At 47.3% G+C, this 19524-nt stretch overlaps 1 protein-coding gene across 1 annotated transcript in view; it reads left to right on the top strand.

The window, feature by feature from the left end:
- sema3b (sema domain, immunoglobulin domain (Ig), short basic domain, secreted, (semaphorin) 3B) overlaps positions 1 to 19524 on the top strand; it is a 146370-nt gene that overhangs the window by 105472 nt on the left and 21374 nt on the right. Inside the window, exons 8-13 of the mRNA XM_078543161.1 lie at positions 1504 to 1618; positions 4564 to 4633; positions 7670 to 7814; positions 12995 to 13214; positions 13328 to 13419; positions 15592 to 15633. Coding sequence (XP_078399287.1) covers positions 1504 to 1618; positions 4564 to 4633; positions 7670 to 7814; positions 12995 to 13214; positions 13328 to 13419; positions 15592 to 15633 — 684 coding nt within the window. The remainder of the gene's footprint in view (positions 1 to 1503; positions 1619 to 4563; positions 4634 to 7669; positions 7815 to 12994; positions 13215 to 13327; positions 13420 to 15591; positions 15634 to 19524) is intronic.

The following is a 19524-nucleotide window of genomic DNA, read 5'->3' as shown; positions in this document are numbered from 1 at the left end:
AGCTCCGAATCCAGTAGGAACAATACCTTGCCTTGTGGCTTTTGGCCTGAGATTGGATGCTGCTATGTTTTTGCCCCCTGGGGCAATGAGAGCTAGGATTTTTGGGGGATCTGTGGTGGCTCCTGCACACCACTCAAAGCAGCTCTGTGCCAAAACACCTCCATTTCAAACATCAGTTCCACTCAGGAGAGTGAGAAGCAAAGGAAGCTCGGGGCTGTGGTCAAATCGATAAAACATCACAGTTCCCTGCCCTTACCACAGAATTAGGACAAAGAAGAGATAATAACTTAGAAATGAAAAGAATACCATCACCGAGTGTTATCCTAGAATGATTGTTCAATGAAAAGGGTGTCCCTTTAAATCTGTCCAACTTATAATAGTTTTTTTTCCCCAGTCATGACTGCACTAATGGAAACAGTTATTACCATCCCTGCTAGTTTGCAAACCTATATTTCTGGTAGGCAGCTCAAAGCCATCATTAGAATTGAATTCTACATGGACCCAATCCAACACTGTTGTCTCAGTGGTAAGAGCTGTGATTGGGATATTGGGCACCTGATCTATCAGGCCATTGGGATTAATAATGGGGATATTCCCTGCATAAATGTGCTCACTTTTACACCTGCTTCAGCTCATCTACTGCTGAGACCTTCATCCATGCCACTACCCTCTAGATATGACTGCTCCAATACTCTTCTGGCTGGTCTCCTTCCTTGCACCCTCCATAAACCTGAGCCCATTCAAACTCTGCTGCCCATGTCCTAACTTGCTCCAATTCCCATTCACCCATCGCCCCTATGCTCACTGACCCACATTAGCTCCAAATCCAACAACATCTCGTTTTAAAAATTCTTATCCTTGTTTTCAAATCCCCCCATGACCTCCCACCACGCCACTCCCCCCCCCGCCCCTCCCCCAACATCTCTGTAACTCTTCCAACCCTACAACCCACCAAGATTTCTGCACTCCTCCAGCTCCGGCATCTTGCGCATCCCTGATTTTAATCGCTCCACCATTAGCGGCCATTCTTTCAGCTGCCTGGGCCCGAAGGTCTGGAATTATTTCCTTGAATCTCTCCGCCTCTCCGTGTCTCTCTGCTCCTCTAGGACGCTCCTTAAAGTCTACCTCTTTTGGCCAAGCTTTTGATCACTTGACCTAATGTCTCCTTACATGCCTCGCTGTCATTTTATTTGGCAAACTCTCCTTAGGGCGTTTCACAATGTTAAAAGCGCTTTATAAATGCAGCTTGTTGCTGTTGACTTTGCAATTGCCGCTACTCCCTGACTGAGACTCTACACATTGAAGGGACTACACATTGAAGGGAGGCCCCCACATACTGCAGTTGACTGTACCTAACAATAAGGACTATTATCCATGTGAACGTTAGATGCTTGTGTTGGGTGGAGGGTTGGTGGGGGATGGGGAGCAAGTGGGTGGTGCTGGTGATGGAAACAGACATTTAGGCTACCGTTACCAATCCTAAAATCTGTTCATTTATTTCAGAATGATCATGGGGGTCTGAGAAGCCTGGTGAACAAGTGGACAACATTTCTGAAGGCCCGATTGATCTGCTCTGTCCCAGGAAGCGAAGGGATTGACACTCATTTTGATGAGATCAGTGAGTATCTTTGCTCTTTTGATGTAAACAACTTGCCTCTCCATCAAGCCAATACAACAGCAGCAGGGTATTTAAGGCATCAAAGCATGATGCTTTGCAGAGGCATAAGGGGAAAAAAGGCAAAAGGAGAAAAAAAACAGTCACCACCAATCATACATTGTGGTAATTAGCCTATAAGAAAAGAAAGATTTGCATTTGTATGATGGCTTTCATAACCTCAGGAAACCCCAAAATGCTTTACAGCTTCTGAAGTGGAGTCTTTGATGTAATGTAGGAAATGTGGCAGCCAATTTACACACAATAAGCTCCCACAAAGATATAAAAAGATATAAATATAAAACATATATAAATGCAAGTATTGTTGAAGAGAGAGACATGTTGCTGAAGCTTTTTGCCTTGCACTCATCAGGACAAGTGCAAGAATGTCAAAGTTCAAACTATCACAACTATTTAAATGACAGGAGAACAGAGTGTTGATTGGTTGGCAAGGCAACTCTGATTGGCTGAGGCATTGCGATGGGGAAAGCAGTGGCAAACTATAAACTCCCCAACCTTCTGGGTTATTCAAAAAAGGTGCAAGGCTTAAACATATTTCTTTTGTTTGCAGCGAACAGATCCCTGTACATGAATGCATGCCACTTCTAGCAAGCGTAAACAAGCCAGGTTGCAAGCTTGACTGATGTCAGTTTGTTTAACATCCATCGTAGGGAAAATGCTGGGATCTATTATTAAGGAGGTTATAGCGGGGCACTTGGAAAATCTCAATGTAACCAGTCGGAGTAATGTGGTTTTGTGAAAGGGAAATAATGTTTCACTAATTTATTGGGGTTTGTTCAGGAAGTAGCAAGCAATGTGGATAAAGGAGAACCTGTGGATGTGCTGTACTGAGATTTCCAGAAGGCATTTGAGAAGTTGTCACATGAAAGGTTACCATACAAAGTAAGAGCCTTATGGTGTAGGGGGCAACATATTAGCATGGGTAGAGGATTGGTTAGCTAACAGGAAACAGAGAGTAGGCATAAATGGGTCATTTCTGGGTTGGCAAGATGCGATGAGTGGAGTGCCACAGGAATCAGTGCTGGGGCCTCAACTGTTTACCTTTTATATCAATGACTTAGATGAAAGGACTGAATGTGTGGTTGCTAAATTTGCTGATGGCACAAAGGTAGGTAGGAAAGTAAGTTGTGAAGAGGACATAATGGGTCTGCAAAGGGCTATAAATAGGTTAAGTGAGCAAGCAAAAATTTGGCAGATAGAGTATAATGTGGGAAAATATGAACTTGTCCATTTGGCAGGAAGAATAGAAAAGCAGCATCTTACGTAAATGGAGAGAGATTGCAGAACTCTGAGGTACAGAGGGATCAAATGGAATGTTGACATTTATTGCAAAGGGAGTAGATTAGAAAAGTAGGGATGTTGTGCTACAATTATACTGAGTGTTGGTGAGGCCACATCTGGAGTACTGTGTACAGTTTTGGTCTCCTTGTTTAAGAAAGGATCCACATGCTTTAGAAGCGGTTCAGAGAAGGTTCACTTGACAGACACGTGGGATGAAGGGGTTTATAATGAGGAAAGGTTGGACAGGCTGGGCCTGTATCCATTGGAGTTTAGAAGAATGGGAGGCGATCTTATTGAAATATATAAGATCCTGAGGGGATTTGACAGGGTGGATGCTGAAAGGATGTTTCCCTTTGTGGGAGAGACTAGAACTAGGGGCCTATTTAAAAATGAGGGGTCTCCCATTTGAGATGGTGATGCGGAGAAATTCTTTCTCTAAAAGTTCATGAGTCTGTGGAACTCTTCCTTAGAGAGCAGTAGAGGCAGGGTTGTTGAATATTTTTAAGGCAGAGGTAGATAGATTTTTGACTAACACAGGATATCGGGGATAGGCGTGAATGTGGAGTTGAAGCCACAGCCAGATCAACCATGATCTTATTGAATGCTGGAGCAGGCTTGAGAGGCCGAGAGACCTACTCCTGCTCCTAATTCGTATGTTTGTATTTATGTCCTTAAACTGGTTGTCAGTGTGGATATTAGCACACTCAGGATTGTTCAGCAAGTGTTGCCCAGTCACAGAACCACATCAACCAGTAGACATTTTGTGCTGGGCTTTGCGAGTCTTTCTTTATGAAGTGGAGTGAGTGTGTGAGGTTACTGACAAACTACAGACCCTTAGGGCTCTCGGTTGCCCTGCTACGCTTCTCTGTAATATTGTCATAGGTGAGATCCTTTTTCTTCATATTCCCCCACTCACCCTTCACTCCAGAACTCCAGAGGCAGCAACAGCACATGCCCAAGTGGCCAAATTTTCATTTGTCGACCTGAATAGTGAATTACACTGGAATGTCTTACTGCGAGAACTCCCCTCCACCCAAGATCAGTCCTGTCCTTCCCTGCAGGTAGGCTTAGCTCTATTAGTTTGTAATGAAGTACTTCATTATAGACCCCTTTAGAAACAGGGAACATAGGAGCAGGAATAGGCCATTCAGCCCCTCAGCCTTGTTCATGACTGATCTGTACCTTAACTCCATTTACCCTGGTTTGCTCCATATCTCTGATACTTTTACTTCAATATATTGGTCTCAGTTTAGAATGTTTCAATTGTTCCAGAATCCAGAGCCTTCTTTTGGGCGGCGAGAATTCCACATTTCTGTTCTCCTTTCTGTGTTTCCTGTTTCCACTCCTGAACAGCCTGGTTCTAAAACCGAGGAAACTCTCTTCACCTGGTGACTTGCAGTTTTTAAAGTGAAATTACTGGATTGAGATCAGGATGTTATTGAGGAATGTTGATGCTAACGAATGGAATTGTCAGGAAGACCCGATCCTTTAAATTACTTCTAGACCACTTCATATTGACGGTGGAGTGAGTTCGTCCGCGGATGGCAAAAGCGTGTTAACCAGCGATTGTAAGTAAAACTTTGTTTGTTTGCTTCATTTTTCACCAGGGGATGTCTTCTTCCTCCAGACAAGAGATCGCAGGAACCCTCTAGTCTACACGGTCTTCAGTACTTCAAGGTGAGAGCCTGGCGTAGATTTACTAGTGCCTGAGGTCAGTACCAACAGAACGGGCTAGCCACAAGCTTTGTGTGGGCTTGGAAAACTCATATTCAATGACTTGATGGATGCTCATTGCATTAGATGACATTTAAGCCCAGACCCAATTCACCGTTGAGTCTGGTTAATGAGAGTGCCTCTAGTTTAGCTAATCCTGTCCTTCCACACTGCCAGAACCGGTAACCCAGAGACTTATTTACAGGGTCATGGAGTCATTATGGCACAGAAAGGGGCCATTTAGCCCATTGAGTCCTACTGGTTTGAAAGGGGCCTTTTTTCATTCATTTATAGAATGTTGGCATTGCTGGTAAGGTCAACATTTATTGCCCATCCCTAATTGCCCTTGAGGTGGCAGTGATGTGCCATCTTCTTGCATGCAACTGAGTGGCTTGTTAGACCATATCACAGGGCAGTTCAGAGTCAACCACATGCTGTGGGTCTGAGGTCATATATAGGCCAGACTGGGTAAGGGCAGGAGATTTCCTTCCCTAAAGGACATAAATTAGGTGGACTTTTACAATAATCCAGTATTCTCATGGGCTGGAATTTTCCAGCTCCTTTCTCCCCCCACCCCCACCCCCGTGGTGGGACTAGTGAGTCATTGAAATCTCCATTCACATCGGCAGGACCGGAAGATTCCACCAGTGTGAGAGGCTGGAAAATTCCGGCCACGGTCACTATTACTGAGATTAGATTTTTATTCCAGGTTGATCTAATTAACAGAATTCAAATTCCCCAGCGACTATGTGGGGATTTGAACTCTTGACCTGGATTTTCTGGTGTCCAATGGGGTGAGGGAGGCGGAGTGGGAAGTCTGCGGCCCGCTTACTTCCGTCCCTGCCGCCGCACTGTGGCCAATCAGGCGTCGGCTGGCCAATTAGGGGCCGCTCAGCGGGAAGGCCAGCCAATTAGTGTTGGGAAGGGGAGCTTCGTACTCAATCGAGTGTCAGGCAGGAGGAAGGCTGGGACATGAAATGGAAGCCACCAATTTAAAGGTCCCCTGCCCACTCACTCTCTTATCTTCCTATGTCAACCTAAAAGCCGTAGTCTACTAACAGCCAATCACTGCCACCTACAGCAGCAGACTCTGCTGTGACATGCGGCCATGGCCCTATTTACAGGCCATTTCATCCACCCCTGTGCCGACCCCTCATACCTGGCCTAAGTCACTCCCAACGTCTTCCTCCAGGACTACCGAGAAATGGAGTGGGCAAAGGAAAATTGCAGCCGGTTGGGTCTTTAACAAGCCCGATAGCTTGTTAATTGTTTTCTTCAAAATGAAGAGCGGACTTCCGATTTTGGCACCCGCTCACTTTCTGTATTATCAGAAACCGACAGGATGATATCTGGATTGCTGACCCATATTTTGCGTTAGTGCGGTGGAGGTGGGGGAGACTATAAAATCGCGCCCCTTGTCCCTGAGTTACTCATCCAGGCTTCTGTATTGCTGGTCCAGTAACTTAACCACTATGACGAATTGATGTGTACATCCACATCCCACGGAAATGTGCCCTAGTCATTTGTCCCACAGGGAGTACCTGTTGTTCACTGTGGATGATAAGGCTCTGCGGCCCTCTATAAAACTGTACTGTCTCAGCACAACCTGCAAGCCTAGTCAGATTTTATCTAGTGACTGGTGAGTTGCCCATTGCAATGGGGACTGACTGTGCTGCAGGATAACTGGCATGTGGAGGAATTTCAAGCTCAGATCATTCGGAGTTAAGGATATGCAAGCAGAGGTCCACGCGTTGAAACCTTGAGGGAAAAGGAGATGGTGGATCTTGTCAGACGGCTTCTGGGGCAGACGGTCAAAGTCGTTTGGCAGGCTGCCTCACCGCCAGAACTTTCAAACAAGCGCCAAGTTGTAGCTTGGCTGGTGATGAGAAGGGCACTCCCTGCCAGATCCTTCCTGCAGGGCCGGAGGTCTTGCTGCCTCTGCAGGCTGCTGTCGAAGCAGCTGTGGTGGAGAAGAGGTCGTTTTTTTAAGAATTCGTTCATGGTGTCGCTGGCCAGGCTGGTATTTTTTTAATTGTTACCCACCTGCTCCTGGAAGGGCTGGAAAGAGATTCACTAGTTTTCGTTGCAGTTCATCCCGAGCAGCTCTGTTACGCCGTGTCCTGGGAGTTATTCCCAGGGACGCACACTGAGGTAAACGTCAACTGCTGCTGGAGGAGGTGAACGACACACTTTGGCCAGCCCGAAACCTGTTGGTTTTCCAATGCAAAGGACCGTCAGTGACTGAGTATTGCAGCCTGGCACATTCCAGGGGCCAGCACTACGTACTGAGAGATGCACTGAAGCCTGAGGCAACTGCCACAGAGGCTCAGTGGAGGAAGGTCACTGTCTAAAGTTCTCCCATCATTGTAAACCGAGGGTCTGGAAACCATGTGAAAACCCCTCGGGCTGTATGCACCAGAGAAGGTTTGATATAAAGTATAAATGTACATTGTAAATATAACCGGTTATGGCAAGGGCACTGAGACACCTCATGTACTGTATTGAAAGAAACTGCTCTGTACTGCACTTTATCTAAGGCTAAAATTTGAACTGTTACTGTTAATGTACCTTTACAAATTTTGTGAATAAAGTATATTTTTGGGAAAGTCAGGTGAAAGATACAGGCCCGGAATGCATGGGGTGGCAGCCCTGGGTTGTAACTGCTGAGACCTGACTTCTGCGACTGAACTAACCAGCAGGTCGGAGGGTGGTCGAGAGATTTGCATGCTGTCTGCAGACTGAGCGTGTAACTGGGCTGTGACCCGAGCCTCTCCCCTACAAAGTGACCAGAGGCCTGGTGGAGGACTCGGTGGGGGGGGTGGGGTTGATGGGCATCGCCCTGCATTTCCCAGGAAGTTGCCCCCACCCCCGATGCCCTTTACCAAGGCGATGATGTGACAGAATGTACGATATTTTTAAATGTGACACGGCCCTTCTCTGCAGTTTTAACTCTCTGCACTCGTGTCCTAGTTGTGACTAACTGTTTCATATTTGTTTCAGTAATGTCTTCAGAGGCTCAGCTGTCTGTGTGTACAGCATGAACGACATTCGCAGAGCTTTCCTGGGACCCTTCGCACACAAGGAGGGGCCAAACTACCAGTGGGTACCGTACCAGGGGAAAGTACCATACCCTCGACCAGGAATGGTAGGGTCCGGTTGAATGTAACAGTAACACAATGAACCAATTGTGGGGCAGTCATGGATTTCATAACGAAGCTATAGCCAACTGGCATCATTATACTGCCCAAAGCTGTGAAGAATAATGTGTGGAGTCTTAAACTTATACTCTTTCATAGAACCATATAGCATAGAAGGAGGCCATTTGGCCCACCCGTGCTATCCAATTAGTCCAACTATTGCTGCTGTTTCTCCTATTACTCTGCAAATATGTCATTTTCCAATTCGCTTTTGAAAGTTACCATTGAATCTGCTTCTATCACTCGTCCAGACAGTGAATTCCTGATAACAACACACTGTGCAATAAAAATTCTTCTCCTATCCTCCATGGTTCTTTGCCAATTATTGGCCAACTTACACAAATCATGTGTTTGGGGAGTAAAACTTTCCGAAGTCAGCTTGATTAGGTCAATATTGCTGTTGTTTCATGGGCCCAATTAAGGTTAAAGACCTGGACTGTTGGTGAGAAATAGGCTTGAGGCAGGTGGGGGTTTGCTTTCCAAGGACATTCTGAATGGGGAGGTTTTCTTTTAAAAGACTATAATTCCATAGGGTGACAGACAAGCCAAGCACAGCCAGAAAGGAGGATTGAGAAACACCAGTAAATGTGAAGTCTTCTCTCTTGTTCTTCCTAACTCCTCTTTTGTGTGTTACATGCTCATCCTTTGCCCTGCATCTTTACTTGCTTGAATTCAAGATTTATAAAGAAGGAGGCCACTCAGCCCACTATGTCTATGCCAGCCCACATAGTAGCCATCCAGCCTAATCTCACTTTCTGTACTTCAAGTGCATATCCGAGCACTTTATAAATGTTCTGAGGGTGTCTGCCTCTACCACCCTTTCAGGCAGTGAGTTCCAGATCCCCACCGCCTTCTGGGTGAAAGAATTTCCCCACAAATCCCCCTACCTTCTTGCCCTAAGCCTCCCTGATGATGGACCCTTCAACCAAGAACCTTAATAATTTTATACACTTCAATTAGTTTTTTTTCTATTTTGTTTCATGGGACATAGGCATCGCTGAACTGACTAGGCCAGCATTTATTGCCCATCCCTAATTCCCCTTGTTCTGAGGGCATTTAAGAGTCAATCACATTGTCTGAAGCCTGTCACAAGAATCTGGAGTCACATGTAGGCCAGACCAGATAAGGATGGTAGTTTTCCTTCCCTTAAGGGCATTAGTGAACCAGATGGGTTTTTATAGCAATTGGCAATGGTTTCATGGTCATCATCAGACTTTTAATTAAAGATTTTTCTCAAATTCAAATTTCACCATCTGCTGTGGCGGGATTTGAACCCAGGTTCCCAGAGCATTACCCTGGGTCTCCGGGATACTAGTCCAGTGACAGCATCACTACGCCGCCCCCAATTATTCATTTCAATCAGTCTCCTCTGTTCCAAAGAGAACAGCCCTAGCCTATCCAATCTTTCCTCATAACTAACATTCTGAGCAAGATCCTCATAAAACTCCTCTGCACCCTCCTCTTTCCTATAACGCAGTGACCAGAACTGCACGCAGTAATCTCGCTGTGGCCTAACTAGTGTTTCATATCATTCCAACAGAACCTCCCAGATCTTATATTCTATGCCTCAGCTGATAAAGGCAAGAATCCTATGTCATCACATAGTCCCCCACATTAACTCCCTCTTCCCTAGGGGCTTTAAACTGTGTAACCTCTTCCTTTCCCCTTCAAAATGGTCATTGAAAGTCCAAGTTTGGCAGCACTGCACCACCACTGCCTGATTGACTACGTTTTCTCCTCTTTAAAATGGAATATGCGAGTTTAGCCTCTCAATAAAGAGAGAGTCTGGATAATATTTGAGATTGAGAGGTGGTTGGGATGTAGCAAGAGCTGTGGCTGTTCAGTCGTTGAGTCTATTCGAGGCTGAGATTCAGATTTTTGAACTCTGATCAAAGGTTGTAGGGTAGGGCTGTCAACTCTGGCTGGACATATTCCAGGAGACTTCAGCAGAAGTAGTGTTATGGCACAGACTGATTGAGCTGAATGGCTTCTTAACTGCGCTGTATATTTAATTTAGTTTGGTGTAATACACGTGAGATTGGCAGCTACAAAGATAGAGCAGGAAGCAGCTAGAGGGCTGTGCTCCATCGAGCTTTTCTGTCAAGCTGGTTACCTGGTTTCGATTCGCATAATCTGTTTCTGCCAACTGTGAACACTGATTGGGCGTGACGCTGAGTGAGAGGGAACGAACCTGTCCCCACTAAATTCCACTGCTGAGTCTGAACAATTCCTTCCCCTGCCAGTCGCTCTCGGGGGACGGAAATCTGCAGCACACCACAGTCCACCCGGTCACCACCAATTCAATCCGACACTAATTAATAACATTAATAGTACTGATTAATCACTACACCAGCATCCGGCCAGTCTCAGCAGAGCCTAACCTTGGCTCACAATCAGTGCCCTTTCCTCCAGATCGACAGCCTGTGAGGGCATCGCCTCAACTGATTGGAGCACTGATCACGTGGCCTGTAGGCCATTCAGATCTTTCCATCAAGTGGTTCCTGCCGACGCCAAGTCCGGCTTTTCCGTGGGTGGGGGACTAGGTTCCTGGCGTAGGGAAGGCCAGTTGGCACCTGAACACAGGCTGTGATTGGTTGACAGCCAGTCCCTGATGTAGGGAAGGTCATGTGGTGCCCGAGCGCAAGCTGTGATTGGCTGGCGGCCAGTCTTGGTCATCTGGAGGGTCAGGTGGTGCCCGAGCACAAGCTGTGATTGGCTGGCGGCCAGTCTTGGTCATCTGGAGGGTCAGGTGGTGCCCGAGCACAAGCTGTGATTGGCTGGCGGCCAGTCTTGGTCATCTGGAGGGTCAGGTAGTGCCCGAGCACAAGCTGTGATTGGCTGGCGGCCAGTCCTGGCTGCCATTGCCGGGAGCTGATGTGCTCCTGGAAATGCTTTATTTGACCACCGGGAGATTGAGGCTAATTCCGGGGGACCCCCAGCCATTCCAGGAGGGTTGGCAACCCTAATTTGTGGGTAGGGTGAGAAAGTGCAGTTGATGTCGAAGATCAGCTTGATGAGATGTTTGGCCTCCTCTTCCTATCTTTTCTATTCTTACGTTCAATTAAGTCGACCCTCTCACAGCGCTCTTTCTTCACAGGCTGGCCTACATGCTTTCCACTGTATCCTACTCTCAGCTAGCCCCACATTTCTTGTGTAGGTCATAGGTCAAATCAGCTTTAGCTGTGCTGCTAATCCTGCCTTGAACTCTGTCGCCCTGTTATGTTGCTCTTCTTGCTCCCTCTATCGCCTCTTTTGTTATTCTTGGTTTTATTTCCCTCTGGAAGGGGGAGTTGTGGGAAGAGATCCCCTCTCCGTAGCTGGGTTAAAAATCTTGTCTGCTGCAGGATACGAGCTCTGAGCCTCTTGTTGATAGCGTGCCGTCTTGGGGGGGCCCACATTCTAGTGGAGGCAGCAACACTTGGCCTTTCAACTGACACAAAGGCCAGATTGATGGTGCTAGTTTGTCAAAGGCCAGCTGGGGAATGAAAGCGCATCTCGATTGCACCCAGCCTGCCACCCCCAGCTCTCTGCTACTCAACCAAGCAATGTCGTGCTGCTCTCTTGTGCCCATCTGCATGTTCGTGCTGGCTGCCATTCTAGACTTCATCCTTTTAACCCCAATTTTCTCTTCTGACTATTTCTCTTCCTCCCCACCTCCAGTAAGGCCCCCTCCATCTCCTCTTCTTGCTCCCAGCAATGTGACCCCTCAATCATTTCTCCCACGATAATTGTCTTGCCATTGTCCCATACTTGATGCAGCCCACATCCCCTCTCATACTGTTGACCACAACATTTAGAGCAGCAACATTAACATTTCACCCCCTGTTCCTGGTCCAGCTGAAGCTTTGGGGTTAAATTCTCTAACCTCAGTATTCCATTCCCCGATAAAGGTTTTTTTAAAAATTCATTCATGGGATGTGGGCATCACTGGCTAGGCCAGCATTTGTCACCCATCCCTAATTACCCTTGTTCAGAGGGCAGTTAAGAGTCAACAAGTAGGCCAGACCAGGCAAGGATGACAGATTTCCTTTTCCAAAGGGCATTAGTGAACCAGCTGGGTCGATTCATGGTCATCATCAGACTTTTAATTCTGGATTTTTATTGAATTCAAATTTCACCCTCTGCCGTGGTGGGATTCAAACCCTGGGTCTCTGTCCAGTCCAGTGACAATAGCAATATGGCACCACCTCCCTTGGTATCTCCCCATTTCACCTGAAAGTGCTGCCTTATATCATTCCATGATGATGACTGTCCTTCAGCACTATACCCAAATGACTATTCTGCATGCGTCAGCATTGATGGCGATTGTTGGCTAGGTCACCTGATCTTGCAGGCCATTGTTGACAAGCCCTTATCTATTTGTCCTCAGCCCTTAGAATTTCACCTGTCCTTTTTAGGTATTAGCTGGCAATGAGGAGAAGGAATTCTGGCCTGGTTCCCATACCTCCCTGCCTGAACTATTCTGAGGCTAATTGCATGCCCCAATCACTATCCCCACTGCATAACCCCAAGCTCAGACCTTTTTGCTTTGAACAGACCAGTGCCCCACCTACTTTACGACATGTCTGATGGAAGAGGGATGCTTTAGATAAAAGAGTGAGCTGAGGACACCGATTTAAGGCGATTGGTGAAAGAAGCAATGAGGAAAATCTGTATTGACACAGTGAGTGGTTAGGATCTGGAATGCACTGCCTGAGAGTGTGCAGGGTGGAGGCAGATTCAATCATGGCTTTCAAAAGAGAATTGAATAGTTATCTGAAGAGAAAGAAATTGCAGGGTTACGGGAAAAAGGCAGGGGAGTGGGCCTAGATGAGTTGCTCTTGCAGAGAGTCAGCACGGACACAAGGGGCAGAATGGTCTCCTTCTGTGCTGTAGCTACTCTATGATTCTTTGATAATAATATAGAACTTGAGGTACATGACTTCATGTGGCTGGTTTTGTGGTATTCCCAATTTTGTATTTTCTCCAATAAGTGGTAAATAGACAATACCACATTGCAATGGAACCATGGCTTTATTAATGAGCTGTAGCTATCACTAGAAGAATGGTTTTTCTTGTTCTGTTATGCTAGTGGTCCCGAAAGTTGAAATGCACAAAGCCTTGATCTTTGTTTTTTTCACCTCTCCAGTGTCCGAGCAAAACCTTTGGAGGCTTTCAGTCAACCAAGGAGTTTCCTGACGACGTTGTGCTGTTTGCCCGTAACCACCCTCTGATGTACAATCCCATCAACCCCATCAGCCATCGCCCAATCCTGGTGAAAACCAATGTTGACTACAGCTTCACTCAGATAGTGGTGGACAGAGTGGAGGCGGGTGACGGACGCTATGACGTCATGTTTATTGGGACAGGTAAGGTTTTTTTCTATTTACCAGCCACAAGGTGCCTCTAAACAAGCCTTTTTTTTGTTTTACACTTGAGCCGCTGCAGTCCTCCAATCTTTTCTCTCCATTTGGAATCTTAGACGTTGGGACAGTTTTGAAAGTGATCTCGGTACCAAAGGAAAGTTGGCAGAACATGGAAGAGCTTCTTCTCGAAGAGCTGCAAGTCTTCAAGGTAAGATATGGAACGATAAAAGCTAATTTTTCTTTTGTTCCTGCACCTGGACCTTCACATAGAATCATTGAATGACATAGTAGGGAAGGAGGCCATTCAGCCCATCGTACCTCTGCTGACTCTCTGAAAGAGCTATCCTGTTAGTCAGACCCTCCCTGCTGTTTCCCCACAGCTCTGCAAGTTTTCCCTCTTCAAGTATTTACCCAATTCCGTTTTCAAAGTCACTATTTAATCTGTGTCTACTACCCTTCCAGGCACTGTATTTCCGATCACAACAAATTGCTGTGTTAAAAAAAGAACATTTCATCCTTTCTTTGGCTCTTTTTCCAATCACTTGAAATCTGTGTCCTCTGGGGCAAACTGTTTAGCTCGGCGAGCGGGCGGGCGGGCACCCGACCCGCTTGAGTGTAAAATGACGCACGTTGACATCGGGCAAGCGTTCTCGAATTCAATGCGCAGTCGCGCGATGTTTCGGTCATCGGGCGCACACCGGAATCGGCAGCATGTCCGCCGACAATTGAAAGGCCTGTTAAGGCCATTGAAAAGTTAATTAAAAGAAATTAAAAGAAAAAGCGGCCTTTGGCACTTTTTAGGAAACCTCACCCACGGGCGGGATGAGGTTTCCTAAAGCGAATACAAATAAAATAAAAAATTTAAGCTTTAATTAATAACATCTCCCTGCTCCTGTGACAGAGTCACATGAGGGGACATGTTTTATAACACTTTTTATTTCTTGATTATTATTTTCTAAATTCTTCATCACCCTGAGGCAGTTCTGTGCCTCAGAAAGATTCTCAAGCGCTCGCTCGCGTGCATGGGCCAAGTTCACACTCGCCCCGCTCACCCTCCTCCCCGTGCCTGCACAGGCAGCGCTGAGCACTGCATTAATTGGCCCGCCCAGCGTGAAATCGCAGTTCGGCCTCGATCGCGGGCGGTGGTCAGCCCGCCGAGCCCCGCCCGACAAGGGCAACATTCTGCCCCTGGTCACTGACTCACTTGTCACTGGGAACAGTTTCTCCTTATTTGCTGTATCAAAAACCTTCATAATTTGGAACACCTCGATTAAATCTCCCATCGACTACCTTCTCTGTAAGGAGAACATCCCCATTTCCTCAACCTCTTCACATACCTGATGGTCAATGATGTAAACATGGCTGGAGCATAGGCGTCCGTGTCCCATTTTAGATAGCTTTGGATGGAAGGAATGGTGATCTGGAATGGATCCGTGAAATGGGACTTGGAAAGCTGATGGAGCATGTGTCTGTGTTTTTAAGAGACATATGGATGCAAGCATGCTGCAGGTCGAAGAGCTTGAATCACTGTCCCACTGGTTTGAACATGTTCTTTTGAGTTCTGTATTTGCGCTTGTAGCTTACCTGTAACACAGTTAAATAAATCGTAACATTTAACACAGTTAAATAAATTGTAACATTCCCAGACTATTCTTAAAGTTTTTGTAATAATATACTTGATACATCCACCACTGGCGCTGCGTGTATATGACACAGCTTCCCACGCATGTAACTTCCTAAACATGACCCAAAATTTCTACAAGTTCCTATACATTTTTTTCAAAAAGCATACTTTATTCACAAGATTTGTAAACTTGCATTACATAACAGTTCAAATTTGACATTACACACAGTACAATATATATCAGAATCTTTCAGTGCAGTATGTGGCACTCTGAGGTGCCCCACTACACTTACAATTACAGATTGTCTACATTTCATGTCAAACGTACAGCCCCACACTGATTCCCCGCCGTCCGTGTACTATACTGGGACAGCCTTTCCCTCCTGAGCTTCTCCGGCAGCTGCCACAAGCTTTAGTGCCTTCCTCAGCACGCAGCCCACAGCTGCCCACGGCCAAGTGTTGCAGACTGACACAACTTCCTACACGTATTTCCTACCTATTTCCTACCCAGCCTCCGACACAAGAGCAAAGTTTGAGCTGTTAGGATTGACTCTGGGAGGAAATTGGGTCTGAGACTTGGAAGATACATTATAATATTCACGTACAGGCTGCCTCTCAGGCCAAAATACATGGGAATGCTCCAGGGTGTGATAGAATCCTGAAACCAAAGACTCACGTCTAAAGTGGTTTCCTGAGGAACATCTTTCCATTTTGTTGCTGGTCATGTGCTGACTTAGCTGATCTCTTCTGTTTCAGGACTCTGCATCCATAACCAGCATGCAGCTCTCTTCAAAAAGGGTAAGTACAGCACCTTACTGAACCTTTATTTTCAGATTCTGGACCCTCGACAGTTGTCATTAACAGCCTCTCTCAGGGGTCGATTGGCAAGTGCCATAAGGGAATTTTTAAAAATATTCATTCATGGGATATGGGCATTGCTGGCTAGGCCTGCATTTATTTCCCATCCCTAATTGCCCTCGAGAAGGTGGTGGTGAGCTGCCTTCTTGAACCACTGTAGTCCATGTGGTGTAGGTACACCCACAGTGCTGTTAGGGAGGGAGTTCCAGGATTTTGACCCAGCGACAGTGAAGGAACAGCGATATAGTTCCAAGTCAGGATGGTGTGTGGCTTGGAGGGAAACGTGCACATGGTGGTGTTCCCATACCCCTGATGCCCTTGTGCTTCTGGCCGGTAGTGGTCATAGATTTGGAAGCTGCTGTTGAAGGAGGCTTGAAGAGTAACTGCAGTGCAGCTCGTATATGGTACAGGCTTCTGCGTTTGGAAGGTACTGTCGAAATCTGGTACACGCAAGAGGTCAAGATTGGAAGAGCGCAGATATCTCAGAGAGCTGTAGGCCTGGAGGAGGTTGCAGAGATGGGGAAGGGTGAAGCCTCTCAGGGAATTTGAACATGTGGACAAGAATTTTAAAAGTGAGGCTCTGTAGGTCAGTGAGTATGGGAGAGATGGGCAAACAGGAGTTGGCACAAGTTTTGGTTGCGCTTAAGTTGCAGGGAGGAGGCTGGTCAGGAGAGTGTTCAATAGCCGAGTCTAGAGGTAACAAAAGCATGGATGAGGGTTTCAGCAGCAGTTGAGGTGAGTTACTAGTACAGCCTGGCAATGTTATGGAGGTGGAAGTATGCGGCCTGAGTAATGGAGAGGTTATGTGGTCAGAAGCTCAGCTCAGGGTCAAACCGGATGCCAAGATTGAGAAATCAGGTTCTGCCTCAGTAAGTTAGATGGAGTCGGTGGATAGGCCACAGTTTGTGCTGGGGGCTGGAGGCAATGGGCGGAATCGGCCAAGTCCATTGGCGGCGTGCGTCATGTAGGGACGGAGCGGGGGGGGGGTAAAATTCAGCGTGAGGGGGCAGAAATTGATTTGGAATGAAACCACAGCAGGATCATCCAAACGGTGTCCGCCATAGCAGAGCGCGAGTCCCGCTGGAGGCCGGCGTGAACGCGATTTGCGTCCGGCTGATGGGATGCAAAGTGAGGCCCGGCCAGAATCGTCCCTGCACGTCAGATTTACCGTCAGGCCGGCAGGAAAACACACCGGCCCCTGAACACGCCTGGACAGGCGTGACGTGCAGATGTCAGGATTTCTTTGGGGCCTTGCTCAGATTGCGGACATCCCGGAGGAGGAGAAGATGCTGGAGCCCTGCAGCTACCGGATCCTGGAGGAACATGTGTATCACACGCTGGGTGGATTCTCGTGCACGTGGCTCCACCGCAAAGCAGCTCTCGGAAGGTGGGAGGCCTCTGTGGATGCTTCGGCTGTGGGCTGCTATGGATGATCGGCAAGGCGGAGAGGAAGGCCTAGGTGTGAGTGAGAGAGGAAGGTTTAGCGGAGGAGGGGGTAAGGTTGGGCAGAAGGGCAGGGGTGGGGGGGGTTGGGGGGGGTGATGAAGTTGGGGAGATGAGGTTGGTAGTAGGGGGACAAAGGTGTCGGAGGGGGCGGGGTGAGTTTGGGAGGAGGCTCAAAGGTGTCGGGGGAACGAGGGAGTACGGGGGAGGAGGGTGTAATGGGAAAGAATGCTGCAAGTGGGGAGGTAGTTGTAAGGTTGTAAGGGGGAGGAAGGTGTAAGGGAGAGGGGAAGATGTCTGGGGGGAAGGAAGGATTTCAGAGAGGGAAAAGTGTACGGGGGAGGAGGGAGTTTGGAGAGGGGAAGGCGTCCAGGGGAGGAGGGAGTAAGGGTGGAGAAGGGAGTAAGTTGAGGGAGGAATGTCCAGGCGAACGTGCAAGGGAGGGGTCGGTGGAGTCAATGACTGCCTCCTGGAGAGCGAACTGAGGGTGGGCGTGGTAGAGGGAATGGTGAGCGTGAGAGGGGGCAAAGGGAGCTGGTAGGGTGGGAGGGTGAGGGTGAGGGTGTGTTGGTAACAGTAGATGGGGTGGTGAGGGTGGTTGTTGGGGACAAGGAGGCAGACACGGACTCTGGGAATGGGAAGGAGGAAGTCGGGGAGGTCAATGTGGATGGGGGGTGGGGTTCTCCGGCAGGTAGGGAATGTTCAGGTTCAGCTCGACATCCTGGAATGAGAAGGGTTCGGGTTGGTAGGTGCTAGTGAGGAAGTGGAAGGTGATGCCAGGGGGGTCTCCAGTGATCGGGAAAGGACATGGGTGACGGGGGTAGGTGAAAGGATGGGGGAGCTTACCAAGAACTATACTGCGACCATGTTTGTTAAACCGAAAGTGAGCGGAGCCTCGTGTTAGATGGGCACAGGTGCAGCATGGGAGTGTGGTCAGTGGATGGGCGGAGATGCAGGTCAGCTCAGATGGACAACTGGAAGAGAACCCCAGTAGGCAGCATTGAAAATGGTCAGGACAGTGAGGTGAGTGTGATGGATGAGCACTCTGTGTGTGTGGGAGAGTGCTTGCACAAGGCTCTGAAAGGCCCTGCCAGACACACATTTCTCCCTCTAGAATCACTCGTGGGCCTGCTGTGTGCAGCTGAACTGCTAGTGGAGGGGGGATGCAGGGAGAGGACTCGCAAAGCCCATAAATGAAGCTGAAAGGCACCGTTACACATTATTCAGTGAAGATGCTAAGACGTAGGAGCAGAATAGGCTATTCGGCCCATCGAGTCTGCTCCGCTATTCAGTGAGATCATGGCTGACCTGATAATCCTCAACTCCACTTTCCTGCCTTTTCCCCATAACCCTTGATTCCCTTACTGATTAAAAATCTGCCTATCTCAGCCTTGAATATACTTAATGACCCAGCCTCTACAGCCCTCTGCGGTAAAGAATTCCACAGATTTACTACCCTCTGGGAGAAGAAATTCTTCCTCATCTCTGTTTTAAATGGGCGCCCCCTTATTCTGAGATTATGTCCTCTGGTCCTAGACTCTCCCACAAGGAGAAACAATCTCTCACCATCTTCCCTGTCAAGCCCCCTAAGAATCTTATATGTTTCAATAAGGTCGCCTCTCATTCTTCTAAACTCCAATAAGTACAGGCCCAACCTACTCAACCTCTCCTCATAAGAAAATCCCTCCATCCCCGGGATCAACCTAGTGAACCTTCTCTGGACTAACTCCAAAGCCAGTATTTCTTTCCTTAGATAAGGGGACCAAAACTGTTCACAATATTCTAGTATGGGTTAACTAGTGCCTTATATAGTTTTAGCAAGACTTCCCTATTTTTATACTCCATTCCCTTTGAAATAAAGGACAACGTTCCATTTGCCTGAGCTATTACCTATTACCTGCTGAACTTGTATGTTAGCTTTTTGGGATTCATGCACCAGGACCCCCAAATCCCTCTGTGCTGCAGCTTTCTTCAGCCTTTCTCCATTTAAATAATATTTAGCTCCTCTATTCTTTCTGCCAAAGTGCATAACCTCACATTTTCCCACATTATATTCCATCTGCCACGTTTTTGCCCACTCACTTAACCTGTCTATATCCCTCTGTAGACTCTTTGTGTCATCCTCACCACTTGCCTTCCCACCTATTTTTGTGTCATCCGCAAATTTGGTGATAGTACATTCACTTCCCTCATCCAAGTCATTGATATATTTTGTAAATAATTGTGGCCCCAGCACTGATCCCTGTGGCACTCCACTAGTTACAGGTTGCCATCCTGAAAATGCCCCCCATATCCCAACTCCCTGTCTTCTATTAGTTAGCCAATCCTCTATCTATGCTAATATACTACCCCCAACACCATGGGCTCTTATCTTATTAAGTAGCCTTA

The sequence above is a fragment of the Cetorhinus maximus genome, chromosome 6 (assembly GCF_964194155.1).
Source record: "Cetorhinus maximus chromosome 6, sCetMax3.hap1.1, whole genome shotgun sequence".
In the NCBI taxonomy this organism is placed as follows: Eukaryota; Metazoa; Chordata; class Chondrichthyes; order Lamniformes; family Cetorhinidae; genus Cetorhinus; species Cetorhinus maximus.
The sequence above is the reverse complement of the archived record's forward strand: the minus strand, read 5'-3'. Positions and strand labels throughout refer to the sequence as shown.